General features: G+C 36.7%; 1 protein-coding gene across 1 annotated transcript in view; it reads left to right on the forward strand.

The window, feature by feature from the left end:
• LOC133517498 (uncharacterized) overlaps positions 1-23,505 on the forward strand; it is a 126,709-nt gene that overhangs the window by 95,251 nt on the left and 7,953 nt on the right. Inside the window, exons 9-15 of the mRNA XM_061850835.1 lie at positions 6,120-6,256; positions 6,884-6,932; positions 13,178-13,315; positions 20,352-20,504; positions 21,845-22,017; positions 22,832-23,035; positions 23,287-23,433. Coding sequence (XP_061706819.1) covers positions 6,120-6,256; positions 6,884-6,932; positions 13,178-13,315; positions 20,352-20,504; positions 21,845-22,017; positions 22,832-23,035; positions 23,287-23,433 — 1,001 coding nt within the window. The remainder of the gene's footprint in view (positions 1-6,119; positions 6,257-6,883; positions 6,933-13,177; positions 13,316-20,351; positions 20,505-21,844; positions 22,018-22,831; positions 23,036-23,286; positions 23,434-23,505) is intronic.

The following is a 23,505-nucleotide window of genomic DNA, read 5'->3' on the forward strand; positions in this document are numbered from 1 at the left end:
AAAATACGTTTGTTACGTGTGTTCATTTGCTTTATCATTAGGTACAATATAAAATATAAAGCTTAGCTATGTATAAGCTTAGCAAATACTTTACACGATAATTGGTATGAACATGACCGGGTGAGTCATTGATGAAATCAGCTTGATGGTACCATAATATTGCATTGTCAACCGACTTAGATATGTATGAATGCCAATTTTCAGTTCAATCAGGAATCGGGGCGTGGGTCAAATTTAGCTTAAGATTTGACCCCCACTAAATAACTAACAAACTTACATATAGTCTGTGCGGAGAGTCGTGGAGTGTTTGGGGCCCAATACATTCCACGACTCTTCTCTTTCCAAACAGACTCTACTAACAAGGCAAGTTGAATAAAAGTTGTAAAAAAATGTATGTAGGTATCCCCCTTTAAGTTTTGAACCATGTTTTTTTTAATACTACGTCGGTGGCAAACAAGCATACGGCCCGCCTGATGGTAAGCAGTTTCCGTAGCCTATGTACGCCTCCAGAGGAGTTACATTCCAAAAATATTGTTAAAAGAAACATCAAAGTTTATGCTTATTATAGATTGATTATTATTTTTAGGTCATGTTTTGAATTGTATCCATTTTATTAAATAATATTATGTAAATATTAATAACGATCATAATATAAATTCACGTAGATTAGCTTAGCATAATTTATAGTGTGATTTTATACTATGAGAATAAATATCTAAAATTATTAGTAAAAACATTAAATGAAAACGATAACCGTCTTAGTAAAAAGAATTTTAAGGGCGAATTAACTTTTAGACCGACTTTAATCTGTTCACGACATGAATCTTCAATCGAAATTTTAGCTTATAAATAATAACGTATTTTAAATTAAAATTACTTTTATGTTAAAATACGTTGAAAGAAGGGATTTGCTCTCTGATGGACCTACAATTTTGACAAATATTAAATCACACACGTGATTTCTTGGTAACTCTACAGACGTGAAAAGTGTCGGTGACGTAAAAGTTGATTAGCACATATAAGTGCTGCGAATATAGTATCTTTGCTTTTTATCTACATAATATCAATTAATAACCTCCGGTCTAGGCTACCTATTGAGACGGACGGGTTACTGCGGAACCCTACACAGCATGGCCCGACATGCTCTTGACCGTTTTTTAGAGTGTCATCCGTGACAGTTTTGTATTTTGGGTTGTGGTTACTCCCTAAAAGCTCGTCACACTTAACACTTATAAATAAATGTATATTTTTAGATATTTTCAAAGGCTACTTCAATTATTTATTTACAACTTGAATATAAGTCTACAAAAATAATTGAATTCCAATTGGACGTCCCTTATCTTCATGGACAAAGCACCCTTCGCCATCTTATTGATATAAATAAAATAAAAATTATTTATTTCACACTCAAAATAACCATATCTCGATAGTCTCATTTAAACTCAGAAGCCTATAAACTAAATGTTAGTAAAGTTATAACAATATTAAAACTATTAATTAAATTATAACAGTTATCCAACCTCATTTATTTTGCACCCAGTAATATGAAATCTAAGGCAATATTTTATTTATCAAGTCACGCCGCACTTATCAAGTTTATCATGTCACGTGATTTGACTATTCCGGAGGCATATGATGATTAACGCTATAGAATTTCATATGGTTTTATATTGTATTAAGCTTACCAGTAGGTAGTAAGTAGATTAGTATTATTTATCATAGATAAGCAGTTTAATCTACACCTGAAAATATAATCATGCCCGCAACGTAGAAAGAGGCCAGGCTCGCAATAACATGTAAGGCCTTGAGTCTCAGAGGACCAATACTATAAGGCAGACATACGCGTGCGCCCGTGAGGGATACACATAGAAATGACTTCATAAACGCGGGGATAGCATATTGGTAAAAAATACCCCAATATTTGATATCACGAGCATGCTTGGTACGATAAAATACTTAGATCGTTTTGTGTCATCACATTTGTCTTCCTATAACATTTTTTTTTCACTACGACAAAACCAAAAAATACTTTGTAATGTTCAATTTGCGCTCTTCAAATTATACCACACTTGGCCTAGTAACTAGACTGAAATGTCTTTATGCTTTTTCCATAATTAATAAAAAAAAGTAATAAAAAAATAACACCTTAAATGTGTCTGGGTTTAGCGTTGTTCATAACTATACTAACCTAGCCAAATTTCAAATCGACAGCTTAAGTAGTTCTCGAGATATTTGGCAATGACACAGACAGGCACAGGGATGGACGGTACGGAACCCTAAAAAGGATAAAAATACTTAAATGCATTTATTTTAATTAATTAACCACTACTGGCCGAAATCCTGTATAATCAAATATCTCAAGTAGATATTTTGGGTTATTACCACCAATTTGTTACTTTAAATACTCACTTTAAGGCAGTTTAATGGAACACTAATCGACATATCATTATTTATTAAAGTACTCTATATTTATACTTCGCTATATACTCGTAAGTATACTAGTTTTAACAAAATATTAGTGGTAAGTACTGGGAAAATAAATCATATTTCGACTCGTTCGGTTGCGTTTGGTGGTAGGTAACTGCTGGGATTTTTTTTCCAACAGGACAACCATTGATAAAAGGTTGGGAAACCATGAAACCAGTGGTAACTACTTTGTTTTTGTTAATAGTTTCGCAAGTTACTGTTAACTGCGAGAGCTAATGCATTTAAAAAATTAAATCATAAATGTATGGCGTTAGCGACTGTTACAAAACATATTTGCGAAGCCTTAATGTTATATTATGGGTTGTATTTTATTAATATTATGGGCTATTCTAAACAAGGCTCTATGTTATTGTTTACACATTTCCAGCTTTACGAAACTTAATTATTTAAATATATTCATTCCATTATGTGAAAATGTTTTTAGAATACAGATTGACTCAGTTTTGGGCTAATAATAAGCAACGCGGGTTGGTAATGTTGGTATCCCTCTTATGTCATCAATGCGACCATGTTGCATACACGTCTCAAAAAGGACGACGCCTTGCTGTCAATAATGTACATAGTTATAAATATAGTTTAAGGATACATTTCTCAGGAAATGTATAATGTATGTATTTACCTTAATAATTTTATGTGCTAGGTATATTCACTACAAATTCTTTTTCTAAACAAAATTTCGTTGTTATAGATTGTAGTTATCATCAGTATGCTGTGAATATACGAATAACAATAGGACCAAAGTGTAAAATACTGTACTTACCTGTGAAAAGTTACGTTTTCCATATTGTGCCTACAGTGACTATTACAACTTAGCAATTCATCATAGGAATCGTTTAAATATGTTAAAACGATATGTTTTTTTACACACACAATAACAGATTATATATCAATATTTTGTTTGAGATTTTCGCACCCATGATATCCAGTTGACATTTACGCATTTGCTTGTACGGCTTGTACCCCACCAAGCTTTTGAGGGGGAACGAAAAAGTGGGACAAGGACAGGTAATAATAGCGCTTTCTCTGAAAGTACCCTAAGACCATCTGGTTCGGTCACTTCCACCCTCCCGCTTGTCTCCTCCATAGTTACACTTAGTTCTACCCTCAAGTACACGACTGGAGCGAGTGGAGCGTGAGTAGTGGTAGAAATGTAAAACTGCGGGCACTAGTTTACTATCAATGTCAAACCTCAAATTAAAAGTTTCAAATGAATAAAAAATATTACACGGGCGCGTCAACTATGAATGATTTCGACGCGTCTATATCATATTCTTGATCGATGAGCCGGAAAAAAACAAAGGAAATATCCATTACTCTGCAACAATATTGGAGCGTCATCACTCATCACACATACCTACTTTAATAAGCATGCCTTTTACTGGATTCAAATTTAGAGGTAGGCATACTTAAACAGTGACGTTACCAGATAGGCTAAAAGGTCGTGTTTTAATGATTGAAATAAGCATGAATGGTACTTATTTAATTTGACACGAGCCCAAGGTTTAAAGAAGCGACGCATTTCGCGAAGGTTTAAACAGTAAATCATTATTACTCTTCGTCGGATTGCAACTCTAGGTATATGAATAAAGTTGACGTTGGCACTTCAGCGTTATATTGGATTCTAAAACAAACTAATAAAGTTCGACAAGGACACACTAGTGTCAAGAGAAAGCTACAAAGATACGAATATTATATTTACATGAGCACATAGTGATAGACCGTAGAAGTTCTACCTATACGAGTAAAATACCCCATCAATATTAATTATTATCGGGGTTCTAATTCTTCTAGATCATTATGTAAATGGGTCGTACAGAGTACGTAGTGAGGTCCTCATTTATGTCTAATTGACCACGTATTTACGAGTAGCCTAGCGGTAAGAAAGCCCGACTTTTAACCCGGAGGTCGCGGGTTAAAACCTCGGCTCGTACCAATAAGTTTTTCGGAACTTATATATACGTTATATCATTTGATATTTACCAGTAGCTTTTCCGTGAAGGTAAACATATCGTGAGGAAACCGTTTTAATTCCAATAAGGCCTAATCTCCCCTCCAGGTTAAAAGGTCTCTCGTGAAGACTAGAACCTACGTTAAGCCTTGGGATTGGAGTTTCCAAGCGGACCCCATGCTCCTATGAGCTGTGAAAAAACCCCGGGACATAGCGAGGATTTGTCTCTGTATGAGCGAAAACACCTATTTTTCTGCTGCAGTTCTTCAATCTGTTAATGAAATGTTTGACAGTGATATCTAAATCAACTTCATTTGATGCGCGCCGCGTGGGGCGCGGTGGCGCTTGTCTATAGGAATTAGGATTACAACTGCTTAGCAGTCATCTTATGAATATTCATATTAATAGTAAAACTGTTGTATTTATTTTAAAGGTGTTTATTTTTAGGCTAAGATCTACGAAGAAAATTAATTTACTCTTCTATAGGTATTTTATTTATCATCCGGCTTGTGGCGAGCTGAATGGGAAGTGACGTCCCTTGAGTCCCATACCCCCGAGATTCGGTCAGGCCCCTCTCTCCGGCTTGCCTTAATTCGCCGGCTGGAGTAAACACTAAGCAGAGGCCGCAGGACTCTCACCTCTGTCTTGCCTTTGCCGGCCGTCCAGAGTGGGGTGTCAGAACTATATGCTCGCAGGGCGGAAGTGAAATACGCATAAGGCGCGAGTTGGCACAGTGTGGCTGTGTGGCTGATTACAGCCACTGAGTAGAGAGCGGCGCACACCTTTCTACACCCTGAGCCACTCACGCAATGTTGTCCCTTCCTCGCTCCGTTTTTGGGGACCTATATGTGAGTTGGCAAGTTAGGAGATTTAGTTAGATTAGGGCAGGCGCCATAGTCTTGCATAGACCCGGTTACCAGTACACTAACATCTCAATCCGATAGCCCAGTTTGTTTTGTTTCTTTTCATTACCCTACCGGGCTTGTCCTTGTGGGCACGACTATAGTGCATACAGGGATCAACTTCGGTTAGTGTCACATCAATTTTTGTCTTTTTACAAGGGACCTCTGCGTGTTGGCTTCGGCCCACAAACGTCTTCCAAATGTCTGGGATCCCATGGTCCCTAGATTATGTAAAGGACGAACATAATAAATAATAACAATAATGACATTAAAGCTCTCCAAGGGGTATTTACGGGTTGGATCTATATCCGCACGCAAGCCTATCAAACGACCGGGATTTATAGGCCCGTGAAATCCAAGGAGATACGAATAATAAACCCCAAACTAAGCAAAGCTAGTAGTTCTGTGGGTACTAGGCGACGATATACTTACGTATATAGATAAATGCATACGTATGTATATAGAAAACACAACTCAGGAACAAATATCTGTGTTCATCACACAAATAAATGCCCTTACCGGAATTCAAACCCGGCACCATCAGGCAGGGTCACTACCCACTATGCCAGACCGGTCGTCATTTTAGGTGTATGCTGCTGCTTTATAAAAAAATATTGTGTGTAACGGTACATAATTAGGTCTTAAAATTTCAGGGGCGAAGTTACAAAACGTTACGAATCCTTATGTACCTGTTGCACAAAATACTATTAAAGAACCGTTAACTAAAGAATCTTCTAAAGACGTGACACATTGTATTTAATTGATGTATTTCGTTGTAACAGGACATTTGCGACGCGCGGCATCGCAGGAGGCCGAGAAGCGAAGAGCGTCGCTCGGCAATGTCTCCACTCGCCACCGCGCCTCAGACGCCTTCCTCGACCCGCACCACGCGGCTATACTGTTCCGAGACTCCAGAGGGGTGAGTCTTTACTTCTTTCTCCTACAGGACAACATTGGTACATGTAGTATTGAAGGAGGCCGAAAAGCGAAGTGTCGCTCGGCAATGTATCCACTCGCCATCGCGCCTCGGATGCCATCATAAACCTGCACTACGCCAGGTTAAACCTACTCTGTTCCATTCTTAGTACTCGTAGATTGCCGACAATGCCGACAGTTTCATAAAAGTCCCAAAGAAGCCCGCCGCCTCGATTATAATTCGGGGCACCTATTTTTTTTCTCATGATGTTTTCTTTCATCCATTACATTTCCATTCATTTCTCCTGGTAAAGTTATTGCTATCAAGAAACTGAAAGCGGCTCACGTTGTCTTAGACCCAAATATCATTATGATTATTTTTCGTAAAGAATTTTCGTGAAACTCAAGGTATGTACGATTCGCGGTTCGAACCCACGACTTCCGAATTGAATGTTGTCTCAATCACTCGGCTCCCGACGACTAAGTGAATCACCACTTGACCCTGTTGAAAGGTGTCAAATTGTTTAGGCAGAGCACTAGGTTTACTGCCATCGCCTATTAGTTTCAGTGTAACATCGCGTCAGGTTCACACCTTCGCTTTGATATTTATTTGCACACTTTTTTGTTACAGTTACCAGTTGCAGATCCCTTTTTGGAAAAAGTCAGTCTTTCAGACTTAGGTAAGTATTCGCAATTACTGTTTTATATCATGACAATGAGGGAGGAATTAAATACATGCTTCTCAATGAACAGATCGTCCTATTTTTTTTTTAAATAAATAATAAATATATTTTTATAATAAATAAAATATTTGGGGACAATGTTACACAGATCTACCTAGCCACAAATTAAGCAAATCTTGTACTATGGGTACTAGGCGACTATATACATACGTATATAGATAAATACATACTTATATGTAGAAAAGACCCATGACTCAGGAACAAATGTCTGTGTTCATCACACAAATAAATTCCTAGGGTAGGGGCCGATTTCTCGAACGGTATTAGACTAATATTATTAGTCCACCAATTGTCAAGTTGAGTTAACGCATTGATAATAAAGACGTGTTCAGATATCTGTGAGCGCCTTTGCCGCTCAGACATATCTGATGGCGAGTCAGGCGAGTGTACCAGAATTGGCAATAATTGTATGCAGTTATTTTGTTGCAATAATAGTATTCAAGAATTCCACCGATGCGTTTACACATGAGCAAATATCAACGAGAGCTCTGCTTGAGGCTCCCCCATATTTTGTCTAAGGTGTAGACATTGTGAAGTTAGTGCTTTTTGTTAGAAGCTTGGCTATACATGAGACCTGATAACTTTTTTACAGTGCGAGCCTTATGGTTTCGTCCTTGTAACATTTTATATATGAATATATTTTTGTTGGTACTTTTGACCAGAACGCTAAGCATAATTGTGTAGGTAGGTGCAGCGCTATCTATCGGCAAATTGGCTAACTAATTTGCGTATGTATGTTGTTTTCTCAGGTATAATTTTATTATTAGTCTTTATCATGTGAACCAATTTCATAATTTATTGTTTTATTTGAAAGTTTGTGTTTTAGTGGAATATAATAGAAATTTCAAGTATCATAAGGGGTTGAATTGCAAATTAATATAGAGAATGATTTTTGATGATAAAAAAATTACAACATTTAGGTGTGATTATATTTATTTTATCTTATATTATTTATGATAACATTAATGGTATGTAAAAATTTGATAATGTTTCGTTGGTAAACTTCGGAGATAAGGGGGAGGGGGAATGGATTATTTTTTTCACATTCTCCTTCATAAATCACTATGTGAAATGAAAAATGTTATGGCATGATCAATTTGACCCCTTTCAAATGATACATCACTTGACCTAGTATCTAGACTTAAAATTGTACCCTCTCTTTAATTGTTAGTTTTTGAAAGTTAATAAAAAAAAATATACTTTCGATATGTTTGGGTTAGCGTTGTTTATGACTATTCCAAAAAGTCCGATATCTTAAGTAGTTCTCGAGATATTTACCGATGTCACGGAGGGGCCTACATGCGGACAGACTGACATAGTCGTACCTTACCATAGCAATATGGGTATCTAATTAAAAAATAAATATTATAAATAAATAGGACATTATTGCACAAATTGACCAAGTCCCACAGTAAACTCAATAAGGCTTATGTTGCAGGTACTTAGATAATTCAACTAGTGAAAATACAATTTATTTTTATCATTTACATTTTATTTCAATTATATTTTAAAAAGTCAGATTTCGTCACTGAGTCGTTCACTCATTCACTGATGATCATCAATAGCCCTAGAAAGCTGACATTTGGTATGTAAGCTAGTATTAGTACACAAAAAACAAATAAAATCTAAAACTTGGAACTTTTACCCCCCAACCCCTTAAACTAGGAAATGAAAATTTGTATGAGGGTTCCGCAAATTTTGATGTTAGAGCTCTGAAAATTGATATATGGACTCCTTGTTATAAATAATAATTTTATTTAGTAAATCACCCCCACCAAAGTAAAGATAAGCCCATGCATACTATTCCGACCGAACATTCTCGTTAAGCAAAACACAGCGCCATCTGCTGTATACTGCGTATACTACGTGGCCGATGGTCAGAGCAAAGATACAATAAATTCTCTTTGGTCAGAGACTTAACATTTAGAAAGGGACTGTTCTTAAGTAAGAGATATTTATTTTAATAAATACGGTAACAGCAAAAGTCTCCCTCGAGCTATCTCGCTCGGCACGATATTGAGGTGAGAAATCAATGTAATCTGAAATTATTGACCGATACTATGAAATCTCATAAGTATGTTTGATTTTTCTGTAATAGTTTTTACACAATTTCACGACTCAATTAGGCATTTAAAAGAATTGGGAATGACATCACGTGACGCCTTTCCAATCCGCAATTCGCCACACGACTGAGCGTAGGGGTGTTACTAAATGCGATTTTGACACATCTATGTATTGGCCCCATTCGTAGTGCTCGTAAGGCCCGTCTTTCCTAAGTAATATGTATGTCAATGTCCCACGCCCTTTAAATTAGGGGATGGAAGATTGTCATAAGAAACTTACAAAAAGAAATGAAATCCCACCAAACATTATCATGTAAAATGTTGCCAAGACAAAACCATAAGCTCGCACTGTCAAATAGTGAACAAGCCCTAACTTAAAAAAACTCTACAACGCAGTAAAAATATGTGCCTTGGCTGTTTCGCTACCATCACATGAGCGTAACGTGAAAAATGTATTCACTTTTCTGTTATACTAGTGGTCGGTGTCGGTAGGAGGTCGATGTTGCTTTACGTCCGTAGGAAGCACCCTAAGATACCCTACACGTGACCTCCGGGTGGTGCTAAAAGAGCAACAACTTGGCAGCTGCACTGTTCCTTCTGAATCTCGCAGCGCACACTGGAAAGAGAAATCGAAAACTTCAAAGATAATCATGAATGCGAAACGAGGCAATTTAAAGGCCCCGCCGACAAAGGATGTTGGACCTTCTGTCCGCATCTGCCAACTCAATATAGAAGGTATAAGCCGATCTAAATCTGATTGTTTAAGTAAAATTATTAATGATCTTGACATTGACATAGTACTACTGAATTAAGTTTTTTATATGTATGTAACCAGTGTGTAAACGCCATACGATAAATAAATAAATGTTATACTAGTTATTGTATAAGTAGTAACGAAACGGTCAAGTCACATATTTTGACTAAGGTGTAGAGTTTGTAAAGTTAGGGCTTGTAAGGTTAGAAGCTTGGCTCTACATGAGATCTGATAAATTTGACAGTGCGAGTCTTATGGTTTCGTCTTGGCAACATTTTACATGAAAATGTTTTTGGTGGGATTTGTAATATTTAAATAATAGAAGGTGTTAGATATGTTGATACATCACCTGGGAATAATCTTTTTTTTTTGGTGCAAACTTAGTGAAATAACATGACACACATAACTGATGATTACGGGTAATTGATAGGTCTCCCTATGGAAGTGAAATTGTCCTACGATTACCTCCGCCTGTCATAGGGCGAAAATTTCATTTATTTTGGTAAAAAGTAATTACCTATAGTTTCACCACATGTGATGTGTCCCCGGCGTAGTAAAAGCAAGCGACGCGTGAGCATCGTACACAGTACACCGCGGACGTACACCTTGATGCAGCGGCGTGGCTATGGCGAGCAGTGACGGTGCGGTGGCAGCGCCAGCGGTGTCAAGTTCGTCGCGCGTCTCCCGGCACCCGCGGCATGGCGCGCCTCTGTGCTTATAATTAGCAGTGAGCCGTGGGAGGCGCGGCGGGCCGCACCGGGCGATGCGCGGCCCCGTGCATGCTGCGTCTACACTACTTCTCGGACAACCCCGCTCTCGCCGCCGGCGACGGCGAAGAGTCCGTCTACTCTATCGATCTCATCAAGGAGTTCGAAGAGGTCGGCCGCGCGTGGAAGGCGTTCCTAGCCGATTGGCTTCTGAAAGGTGCCGGCTTGTTTATGGCGCCCACGCCGCACGCCTAGTGTTGCCCCGATCCATTTTGACGTATTCTCCTCGTTTTTGTCTTGTTGTGATGAAGTTTTCAGTTTGCGTATATGCTTCTTTTTATAGCTAATTGTAACTTTTTCTGCACTGAAATTATAGGAGTTGTTATCTACCCACTTAGCTACATTTAAATGTTGATGTCCCTCTATGTGCTAAATGCAGCGACGACGATTTGAGTGCGTTTGTGCGGTTATGTTTTGTTTGACATCTCGGCGCGGCGCGTCCGCGCTCAAGGCAAGAAACTCGCCGTGTCCCATGGCCTATATGTATTTAGATCTTGTGCGTCATTCGTATAATGTTCCGGTGTATAAACGAATATCGGTTGACCTGTAAACACATAGAGAAACGTTTACTCGCTGAAAACGATCGCGTATTACGGTTATTATTGTATGGTTGGTTAAGCTATCTTTTGGCAACGTGATTGATTGACCACTAGCGTATTACTTTCGTAATTTATTGATTATCTTCTTCCTCGCGTTGTCCCGGCATTTTGCCACGGCTCATAGGAGCCTGGGGTTCGCTTAACAACTAATCCCAAGATTTGGTTTAGGCATTAGTTTTTATTAATTTATTGATTATCCACATTATAAAATCACCCCTATTTGGCTTGGGGCCCTGTTTCACTAACTTGCATTATAATTCAAACTGTAATCGTTTGGTGTCTTTAAAAATGCCACTTTAGAATTTACTGATGATAGCTTAGAATTATAAAATTTTATTTAATATTATTTTTAAATAAGTATTATATATTAGGTACACATCCTACTGTGCATGTGAAAGTTGACCAACACCGACATGGTTTGTAACGTCCAATAATTGTGATCTCTTCAAGATTTCCATTTTGTTCAGATCAGATGAGTCCCATGAGTAGACCTGTTTTAATTTAGGGGATTCCAGGGTTATATTTCTACAAAATGTAAACTAACCATAGAAAGGTCTAAAAACCGACTTATGAAGAGGTAACTGGAGTATAATAATACTATATAGGTATTAGAAGGCACTAGCTGTTACGAAACTGCCTGCCATCTGACTTTCCAACCCAGAGGGAAACTAATAGGCCTTATTGGGAACTCATTGGTACGAGCTGTGAACCCTCGAACCCGTGAAATCTCTCGCAACAATTCAAAACAATTTCAGTGATTATAGCTTACATTGAAGAGAATATGAAAAATAGGAAGTCTAAAACTAAATAAAATGCTTAAAGATGTTCCTAAAAATTTTTTTTCCTTTAGGGAGCACAATATACTCGTATGTTGCTCGTGTTACATGGCCCATCTGGTATATTTTCCTCTAAGACATGATTGATCGATCGGTCAAAACATATCTGTAGAACACGAATCACGAAACTAGATGAGGTTGGGGTAAGATCGATGAAGATTGAGTGAACACAAGAAATTATAAAATGTGATGATTGCCCATTAGCCCTGATTCACCCAAAGTGGGTGGATGAAGGCTAGAGGGCGAATCTCATAAAAATGCAACAGCGTTTGAACGCTGGTTATCCGTTGTATTCATTAACGACCGAAGTATTTTAGATAGGTATACTATATTACAGGGGGTAGAGTGGACAGCATTTTATAGCGTTTACACAGCTCATTAAACACTATAATATACCGAAATGAGTATACCTACATAATTATAGGTATATAAGTCTCTCAAGTTGGAGATAAGTGAATAAAACGAAAGCAGAATATTTGGAATTACACACATGAGAGAAATGTTTAAAGATCCGATCCCTGTTAAAAATGGCACAGACGGTTTCAAGTATACGCGACATGTTGCTGAATCTGTAGTTCTTCTATGGTGCAAATCTTACACTTTATAGTTGTTTATAGATAAAGATTATCCTACTTTATTTCGTAACTTAATTTGCTTAAAGGTCATCAATAGATACATATAATCGAATAAATCGAATTATGATTTGACCCGTATGATTATGGCGTTTTAAGGCTATCAGTTAAAATGGTAGATGTTAGCTTCAACATGTCAAATGAAAATATCAACTGTATGTAGTACACACGTAGTAACAAGTAGGTATACATAAGTACATAGTACTTAATATCGATTGTAAATTAGCTCCCGTCTCGTTTTACGATCGAATGGATCAATAAATGTCCCATTAAGTGTTCTTGAATAACTAGATAACTTTTATTTCCTCGTAAAGCTATATGTAAATAAATAATACCCCAAGGTTTACTTATATGTACGTCCATATTTGACTAATACGCCACGCAAGAATCGCTAACTGCTCCGTGCCATCGTAAGTACCATGTGATGACAAGCGCGAGCGCAGTTCAAGCCAATGGGGCGCGATTTAGCCAGATCTGGACACACCTTAACAATAAATATATACATTGAACGATCTATATCGTTATTTTCAGAAGAGGACGAGTCTCAGATCTTCGTGAAGTTCTTCAAGTTTCATAAATGCTACGACCTCATCCCCACATCCGCCAAGCTTGTGGTTTTCGACACTCAGTTGCTTGTCAAGAAGGCATTCTTCGCGCTCGTCTACAACGGTATGTGCGTGCTGGATTATAATTAAGTAAATATTTCGCGTTTACAGTCCGCAGCAGAATTATTTTAAATTATCTGTATATTTATTTATTATTGAGGTTGTGCATAGCATTTTGAACACTACACGCTTGACAAATTTTACTAACGGCTGTCCTTACTGTAGAGTAACATGTCCTTACATCATTTGCCTCCTTAATTTCGGTGACCATTAAAACTAAGGAAATGAAAAGCGTCTGATTTAAGGGCATGTCACTTTGTTTCGAAATATGCTAGAATATTGATTGCCTACTAATAATAACGCAATGCAATTCGGCGAAAGTAATTATGTTACTATAAGTATTGCATGACGCTATAATACTGAAGCGGCTGAATATTGCGTGTAATCATAATTTATTTTAGGTGTTTACAAATATCGGTTACCAGACTAAACTGGTTGTAAGAATTGGATTTTCCTGTATCTATATTAATTATAAAATAAAAATATTATTAAGCTATACAAAATGATGGCAGGGAAAATTTTGTACCTTTTGACAAGGACAAATAATAAAATAACAAGATTATTTAATAATATTAGGTTTATTAAAAAAAACTTGACTTCAAAAAACAGTTTGAAATGTCATTACAATTATTTACGACCATAGTGCATCTCTTAACATATTCACTGCCAAGAAAACGTATATATGTTTATTTGTATTGGAAATTGGGCGTTAGGCACTGACAGTGTTAATAACTACAATTCTGGAGGAGTCCCATTCTAGTCTCAATCAGCAGTTCTATTTCACTAAATAGCTCTGTTCAAATGCAAATGCTTGGTTTTAAGATAAAAATACGAAAATCGCTATAGTATACTTGTAAGATTGTAGGAGTTCCCTCAATTCCTCATGGAACCCATCATAATAACTGGAACTTAACAAAAATATTACTTCAAAATCTAAATTTCGGAACAAACATAACGACGATGACGCATCGCCAGTCGTGAGGTATGTGTCGTTGATGTATTTCGTTCTGGTCTTCATCAGCAGTTCCATTTCGTCAAATGTTACATATATATAAATCGGTCGAGAACTAACGGAGTTCTGACGTAACAAATATTAAAAATAACAAAAATAACACAACCGAATTGAGAATCTGTTTCTTTTTAAGTCGGTTAAAAAACGGTAAACTTACGGTAATTTTAGTCGCGGTTTTTTACATAGTAAATCTGTGTACCTAAATTTATTGATGACAACATCTTTTACCTCTCGAATATTCTTCCTTGTGCGTGTAAAGACTCGTCTATATTACCATCAACGTCTACACTACAAGGCAGATATCAGTTTTTGTCATACGTCCTTGAAAAGTCTAATAAAACAATTAGCAACTTCATGACGGTATAAAAAATACCGAGAAACCTATATGCCTAACTACCAGCGTGCATTGATTATTTGCGCTGAATAAACTTGCATGCCATTAACTTAGTCGCATACGTCCTATTTTATAAAGTGGGCACATAGTGAATTAATTCTGGAAAATGATACATATATGGATAACTTGACATAATTAATAGGACAATTTTCAATTAGGATATCTGCATTGAGGACCGAAGTTATTTTACATAAATCCTCCCTACCCCTCTGCGCCACACCTTCGCACCCACGCGATTGCCTAAAACGTGTTTTTTTTTTTCAGTTTTTAATAAATTCGTTCAAGATACAGAAAAAGTGTGTAGGAGCGAAGTAATACCTAATATTAATAAAACTACTAATTATATTTAATACTCACTATCGCTTACAGTTTTTGTGCAATCTGTCACTATAGATGCAATTTTTTTAGCATCAAACGTTTTATTTTCTTTTATAAGCTATCTTTTCTAAAAAAATACTTACGATATGGCAACAATTTAGGTGAATAGGTATTCTTATTATATTCTTTAAAATGAAGTTATATTTGCTATTCAACTCCTTCATTTGATGATGCTATTCCATTTTGAAAATACATCGTCTTCATATATTTTCAATGACAGCAAACATCGATATTAATCACTTGTCTGTTTTTGAAACGGATCCTGACCGAATTTTATACAGCATAACCGAGGCTTGATTGAACCCACGATATTTAGACCACCTCACACATAACCAATAAAATTTGTGGCATTGGGGTGGGGCGGGTTGATGAAAAATTCTACTTCGCTCAACAACGTACATATCCCAATTCGAAAAATTCTTCCATTCATTATGCCTTAATTTAATTAGCTAATGTTCTTGTATTAACAAGGATATTTTTGTAATGGATAAATATTTAGTGTCCGCAAAAAATAGTTTTTTACAAAGTGTCTGGTTTATATGAAGGTATTAATTTTTATTTATATATCCCGGTAGACTGCAAATACAAGTATTTAAACAATTGATAAAACTCTAACACTGCCACCGGTATTATTCGTACCGCCTCCTCTAGAATTGATACATATTTACCTTATTATCAAAATTAGTTAAAATAATTACAATTTCACAACACACATGCTAAATGCACAAACTTACATAAATCTACCTAGTCCATTTGACTACAATCCCGTCTGGCATGGTAAGTAAGCGATGCAGTCTAGGATGGAGCATTCTTCAAAAGAGGTTTATCCACTCTTGATTTAACTCTTAAATGCATACTGTTGCCAAATGTCTACAAAACATTAGATAGCTCACTGATTTACAAAAAAAAGGCTTACGTTTTTGAACGCACCTTTATACCAAACTTCAAGTAGTAGTCTTGGGAAATAATAACTGGCAACACTTATTATTTCCCAAATCTACGCATTTTTTAAAATTTTGACATTTGAGTTGGCGGCAACGTAGTTTTTGCTAATGTAAGCGGAGCGATAAATTTATTTTTGATTTCAAGGGATAAGTGTTATTTTTTCAGTGAAAAAACGTTCTTTCTTTATTATAAATATACCTTTTCCATAGGCTGTGAACCAATGTATTTGATAAAAGCGTAACTATCTTGTTATAAACATGAAATAATAGAATTTTCACTGAACGCATACTGTAGCCATTTGGCAACTATGTATTTTTTGTATATAAAAAAAGTAAATATAAAAGCTGTATTTTTTTTATTTTTCCTAGATCATACATCCAATGAACTAAACAAAAACATTTTTTTCTACCTAAAATAAAAAATCATGCATTTAAGGGTTAAAAAGATCCAGGGTATAGTGGACTTGGAATAGATTTACAAGAAGTGAGTTCCAGTCCTTATGTTAGTAGTCCTTAGTTCGCATGGATATGATATGATAAACACACAAATAAATGGCCTTACCAGGATTCGAACCCGGGACCTCCTGCTTCGTAGGCAGGGTCACAACCGACTAGGCTAGGAGGCTAGTGCATAATAAATAAAAATACGTACGTAGACGATTATAATTTATATACTATTTATATACTACGTCGATGGCAAACAAGCATACAGCCTGCCTGATGGTAAGCAGTATCCGTAGCTTATGTACGCCTGCAACTCCAGAGGAGTTACATGCGCGTTGCCGACCCTAACCCCCTCCCACCCTCGTTAAGCTCTGGCAACCTTACTCACCGGCAGGAACACAACACTATGAGTAGGGTCTAGTGCTATTTGGCTGCGATTTTCTGTAAGGTGGAGGTACTTCCCCAGTTGGGCTCTGCTCTAGATCTGGAATGACATCCGCTGTGCTGTGCCCTACCACACAGAGCGAGATGACATTCACAATGCCCATACCTCTCTTGTGGACGTAGTTTAAGGACATACCCGGGACCAAACAAAATAAACATAAGTCTTTTTTATTTCGTTCAAATTATTTAATCAAATTAGTTACGAAATGCATTAAACGTTGTTGAATTAAAATTTACGTATTAAATAACAAAACTATTTACGAATTTAAATTCTTAATGATTCTTGTATTATTCGATATTCCGATATATTTCGCCACCCCAAATTATTTGATGCAGCTGTTCTATTTAGTGCTGGTTGCCTGTTATACTCGTTTTCTGAATTTTCGCATATAACTTGCACGCATGATAATTGGTTCATTCGAAATAAGACATCGTTGCATGTGTGTTAATTATACACAATGTAACGATGTAAGTTAAACATACGCTAAAAATGTGAGGCTACATAAAGGTACCTACCTATACCTAGGTATTAGGACTATATAAGGCTGCGGGTTGGATGCAATCTGTTCGCGGCGAGCGTCATATCAAGGCCATTCTACATTTGGTCGAGTGCAATGTGTGAATGAATGGCCTTGATTTGCCGCTCTTCACGCCGCGCGCTGCATGTGTCCAGTCCGTGGCCTTACAAACGGTATCAAAAATGTTGTAATTAATTCAATCATTCCCAATATGCTGTGCGAATCCTCCCGGAAACACATTTTACTTCTATAGACACGGTCTTTTATTTATATCGATCTGATTCCATGTGTATATTGTTCGCATCAGTTTATACTTATGTTAGAGCTGGATGCAAAAATACTATTATCAAATCAATATCATAATATATGTTTAAAATTTGTATCAGCCTGCTGCTATTGCGAATATGACTCGGCGAATTCCACGCTAGTTTACCTGTTCGATTGTCAAGTGAGTGTCACTGCAATCAGGTATTATATTACAATTATAATCATATATATTAGACACGAATCGGTCCAAGGTCGAAGCATTTGCGTAAATGCAAAGCGAATGGTTGCGAAACCCATAACAATTATTTAATTGTCGTTCTTTTATGTTGATACAGTTGTTGAGCCTCGACGGACTGCGAACCTCCATAAGAAACAATACGTATTAACTTGGATAAAGGTGTTTATCGTTCCACGTCAGTAATTTTATACCTTGGGGCTTCTTATGGCATAATGTACACGTCTTAAAATAAGGTTCTGTTCTGATAAGAACTGTTAACTATGAACGTTAATCGGTATGCTTAAGAATATTTCAAATACTAAATACATTCTCCACTTTTCCAAATTGCCTTCGTATTGTTTCTTACTGAGGTGGTATGTCTAACGTTAAGTTGTGTCATTATTGTATATACATTATGTGGCACGAATAAAATTAAAGTGGAGATTGTAAAGATGTAAGCTTTAACGCAAGTTGCTGGTTAAGCTATGCGTTAGTCAGATTTCATTTTTATACTCGTACCATATCGAGTTGGGCATTATAACTGTCCTAGTCTTATATTATATTTTTTTTCTTTTACACATAGTGGAATATTTTTACTCAATTTATACACATATTTTTATATATTTGTTATATTCCTCTTTAATGATTACTAGACTTTAGCTTGATCTCTTTTGTTTTTCTTTTAACCAACGGATGCGAAACGCGAGCTTCTTGTAAAATTATACAGGATAAATTGCTGCCCATGCGAGATATTCAGCAAGCTGATATCAATGTTTGGTTAAAATCGTGGATCGTGGACAAAACCGTTCAAAAAATGAAATATTCTCCTGGAATCTGGTCCAAACCTGGCCGAAAACTATATGTTCAGGTCAAAAAAGTAATCTAAAATGGTTCTCGAGCTTATTAGATGTTAGCGCAAAAGATATTAAAATATCTTATATAACGACATGAACTATACTCTGTATCCAGGCGGTTTTTGTATTTGGTTGGTTAACCAATAGATGTTATAACTACCCGAAAATGTGCAAATTGAAATACCTAAAGATACAGAGTATAAATATGATTGAAGTCCTTTAAAACAAAAAAAAAAACATAGATCAACAGATGCCCAGAAAAAAGCTATAGTGAGTAAATATAGGGGGGATTGATAGCATGTCACGAGGTCGATGACATTATTTTGTCCCATAAAAAAATGTTTCAATTGCAAGATAGTAACAATCAACAAAATGATTGTTTGTGGCGTTTCATTCAGGGTGAACAACCCAAGCTCACCGGTGAACAAATTAGCTGTTCAGCGTCGGCTGTCATGGTATGGGGTGCGATATCACCTAGGGGCAAGTTACCAGTGCTTATTCATTGATCGAGGTCTTAAAATTAATCGAGTCACTTCGTTTAAAGTGTGATAGCTTATTAAATATTCAGTAAAGTAATGTGGAAGTGTGGGGATAGTGTAGAATTAATCTCGATACGAGTATAATTACCATACTGAAATTAACGCTAGGTTACCCACGTGGCTCCTTGTAAAGTCCAGCTATCGCCTTACAAGAGCTCATAACCGTACACTGGCTTGTACTAACTGTACACTATCAGTACTATTATAATAGTCGTTTAATTTAGCTCTCGCTACCTTGACACTGGCTAAATTGTCCCAATAAACTAGACTATATTCAGAATGTATTACATGGTCATTTCCTAGAACACATCCGAAAGTTATGTGGAAATAATTATATTATTATTATTATTTTTCAACAAGCCAAACGCACTCAAGACTGGTGTCGACCGAATTTGAGAGACTTATTAACTTGGCAAGAATGGCCTCCTTCTTCACTAGGCTTGAATCAGTCGGACTTTTCGATATGGGGATAAATACTTAGGAAGATTAGGGACCAAAAGGGCATGAATTTAAATTAATTCAACTAGCGATAGGTGAAGATATGGGACGATATTCCAGATGAATATTCCAGGGAGAATGCGTGAAGTTTATACAAGCATATCTCTCCCTGTGCTTGATTTGAGCTTATGCACTACTTCTGTTAATTAAGAGTACGTCAGTACGTTAAAAGAAAAAACATAAAACATTTAAATCTGGAGATTTGTTTTAATTTAATGGCTGTTTGAAACTAGAATATTTAATTTGCCCAACCCTGTACATTCCACATGAGCAAGCGGTTACAGAATCCTATAGATGCTTTCAGGGATATTATATGCTCGTTGCCTACCTTTGAAAATCTTTGCATTAGACTGGCTTATAATCGATATCAGAATTCGTCTCATCAAGACTTGTGATAAGAGAATAGGTAATTAATCTTCATACATTAATAATGTTACCTAAAATGATGTTACTTTTTTTAATTGTACAATAATTGTTTAGCAGACATATTGATATAAATTAGTAAGTAAAAATAGATTGTTTGTATTGTAGGCGTCCGCGCGGCGCCGCTGTGGGACTCGCAGAAGCAGAAGTTCATCGGCATGCTGACCATCACGGACTTCATCAAAATCCTGCAGATGTACTACACCAGCCCCGACGTGGCCATGGAGGAGCTCGAGGAGCACCGCCTCGAGACCTGGAGACGTAAGCGCTTTTATATTTTACCTCGAGCAGCTTGCACCAACCATTTCATCTAGCAAGTAGTAAGCTTGCCTGTAGCGAGTTTAAGTTTTTACACTAATATCTGCAGCGACTGATAATACCCAACGTCAACAAAAAACGCTCTTAATTTCGAATCTAGCGATTGTAATTCCATTTTTTTGGCTCTAGTTGACACTAAAAAAAATTATCATTTATTTGTAGTTTTACATGTGTGTAAAATGTATAATTGTTGGTGCAATAAAGAATATTTACTTACTTACTTACTATAGTCCTATTACGTTATGCTCTTGCTATTTCTGTGCTTTTATAAAACGCAACCAACCGAGCGCAAGGATCAAAATGTTTTAAAATATGTAGATATTAATTTCTCTTGCTATTAAACACATCATTAATTTAAACTCTAACGCGCGTATGCCAAATGATAAAGTTATATTTGAATTGATTGTATCGTATTGAGTGTCAAGAATAATAAATCTTATTGACAATATAATTGTCACGCATCTAAAAGGCATGCGCATTGGACTTAAGAACGATACAGACTACTGAGAGGTGTTTGTTTTTCATCACACTGGCGCAAAACATTGAATGATTCATCATTAGCACGTCACTTATCTTCAGTGCACCATATTTGGGTTATGCATAATATTTTTGTGTAAACGGATTAAAAACAGCGGCTAAAGTATGATATTATGAAAGTGGTTTTAGTAATAACAACAATATTGTTCTCCAATCTGCTTGGAAATATTCATCTTATTGTAGCAAAAATAGTACGGGTAGTTCTTCATTATGGTCAAACTCAAATAACAAAAAAAAATTAAACCATTACTGTCGTGTTTTAGCGGACGTGAAGTTCTTATTGTATTGTTTTTTTACTATTAAAAAACACGTCTCATCTAATAAAAACCCCAACAGCCCATTATTATAGCCGCAGGCCGCGTCTCCACGACCCGGTCAGCATCGTTTCAAGCTGTCATGTCTCGTTCTTACAAGGCCCTCGTGTATGATCGTAACACATACAGCTTTCATTGCCCAATTATATTGAATGGTACTGAATGACAGAATAAGTTGTGCCTTTTACTTTTTTTTAATAATTAAAGAGGGAAATTGTTTTTGACGTTTTCGATGTGAAGGTTCGATTTGAGTGCTGGGTGATGATTATTTTACCTTATTTCCTCGCATGTTTGGAGAATTCGTGGATTCGTCTTCCTTTTCTTTACAAATATTTTTAACTGTACTTCTCTAAAAATACAGCGAGTAACTGCCCGCAGCCTCATTTAGATTCAAGTTCCACAAATGATGTCACGTAAATTGTTTGCCTGCAGAGGTTCTAAAAGGCTCGTCCCTGGTGTCGATCGGGCCCGATTCATCGCTGTACGACGCCATCCGCATCCTCATCTCCAACCGCATCCACAGGCTCCCGGTCATCGACCCCGAAACCGGCAACGTGCTCTACATACTGACACATAAGAGGATATTGAGATTCCTTTTCCTTTACGTAAGTACACTAACTATAACGATATTCGACGCAGTAGTGCCCGTGGAACTCTATTTCCATATCCCGAATTAAAATAACTGAGCACTTACAGATCTAGACAAAAAAGTAAGTCAAATATCACATGATGCCTCACCACTGAAGCCGTAGGTCGTAGGCATAGATTATTAAGCTGTTTCGCAGGAATCATGAAATTAATACTATAATACTAAAAAAAAGAAAAAAAAAACGACATTTCTTTATATTGCTACCGTTACAATAACGGATCAAGTTACGAACTCTTAAAGGTCAGCTTATTTTTATCTTTGTGTATTGTTTTGTGAGAGAGCACGTCTTTTGGGTTTTTTGATTTAATGACACATTGGTAAGTATAATACTTAATCACGGATTATTAGTCACTGGTGGAAAAAATACCAGCAGGTAAATAAAACGGGTTTCTTTAATTAAACGACGAAATAGCGCACCCGAGAATGTATGAAATTATTATAGATTATATAAAGATGACCATCGTTATCTTCGAACTAATGTCCTGAAATAGTATTTAAGGCGGTGTTCATTTAGAACAAAATTAATTAAAACGTACACCACCTGAATTAGTATTTGTGCTATTTTGAGAAAAATCCAAAAAAAAAAATAGAAAAAAAACCATTGTATTTCTGGTTATGTGTGGAGAACAGCCGTACAGATATACGAAATAATTTTTGCCCAACTTGAAACAGAGTCGCTTCGATTGCGCTTTTACCTCAATCGCCAATAACTGTTACGTTACTGCGTAGGCATCTTTAAAAAAATGCAGCGAATATTATTTTATTTGCAGATAAATGAGTTGCCAAAGCCGTCATATCTGCAGTGCAAGGTGCGCGAGCTGCAGATCGGCACGCTGCGCGACATCGAGACGGCCACGGAGGACACGTCCATCATCGACGCGCTCAGCAAGTTCGTCAACCGTCGCGTGTCCGCGCTGCCGCTCGTCGACGCCGAGGGCCGCCTCAAGGACATCTACGCCAAGTTCGATGTCATTGTCAGTAAACACGTACAGAATAGACACGTACAAAAATCAGTCAAAAACGAGAGTCAAAATCTAACATTTATACTTAAGCGCCCTTGTAAATGAAGTAACATTGAGAAAAGAGTAGGATTGAGAGTCACACTATAAGTAATGTAAAATAGTGCGCGAAGAATGGAATTGCGGATGTAATACTACGGCATGCCTTTAAAAAGGTCTCACTCTCATCATATAATAAACTTTACGTTTTAATTTACTTGTTACAGAATTTAGCTGCAGAAAAAACTTACAATAACTTAGACGTGTCCCTTAAGACGGCAAATGAACATCGAAACGAGTGGTTTGAAGGTGTTCAGAAATGTACGCTGGACGAAACGCTTTACGAGGTCATGGAAAGGATAGTGCGGGCCGAGGTATGTTCTCCGTCAAGTACTTAATGTGAAGTTTTAGCATTTACATTCAATTTTAAAGTAATCCAGGAAACC

This window comes from Cydia pomonella, chromosome 1 (assembly GCF_033807575.1).
Source record: "Cydia pomonella isolate Wapato2018A chromosome 1, ilCydPomo1, whole genome shotgun sequence".
Lineage (NCBI taxonomy): Eukaryota > Metazoa > Arthropoda > Insecta > Lepidoptera > Tortricidae > Cydia > Cydia pomonella.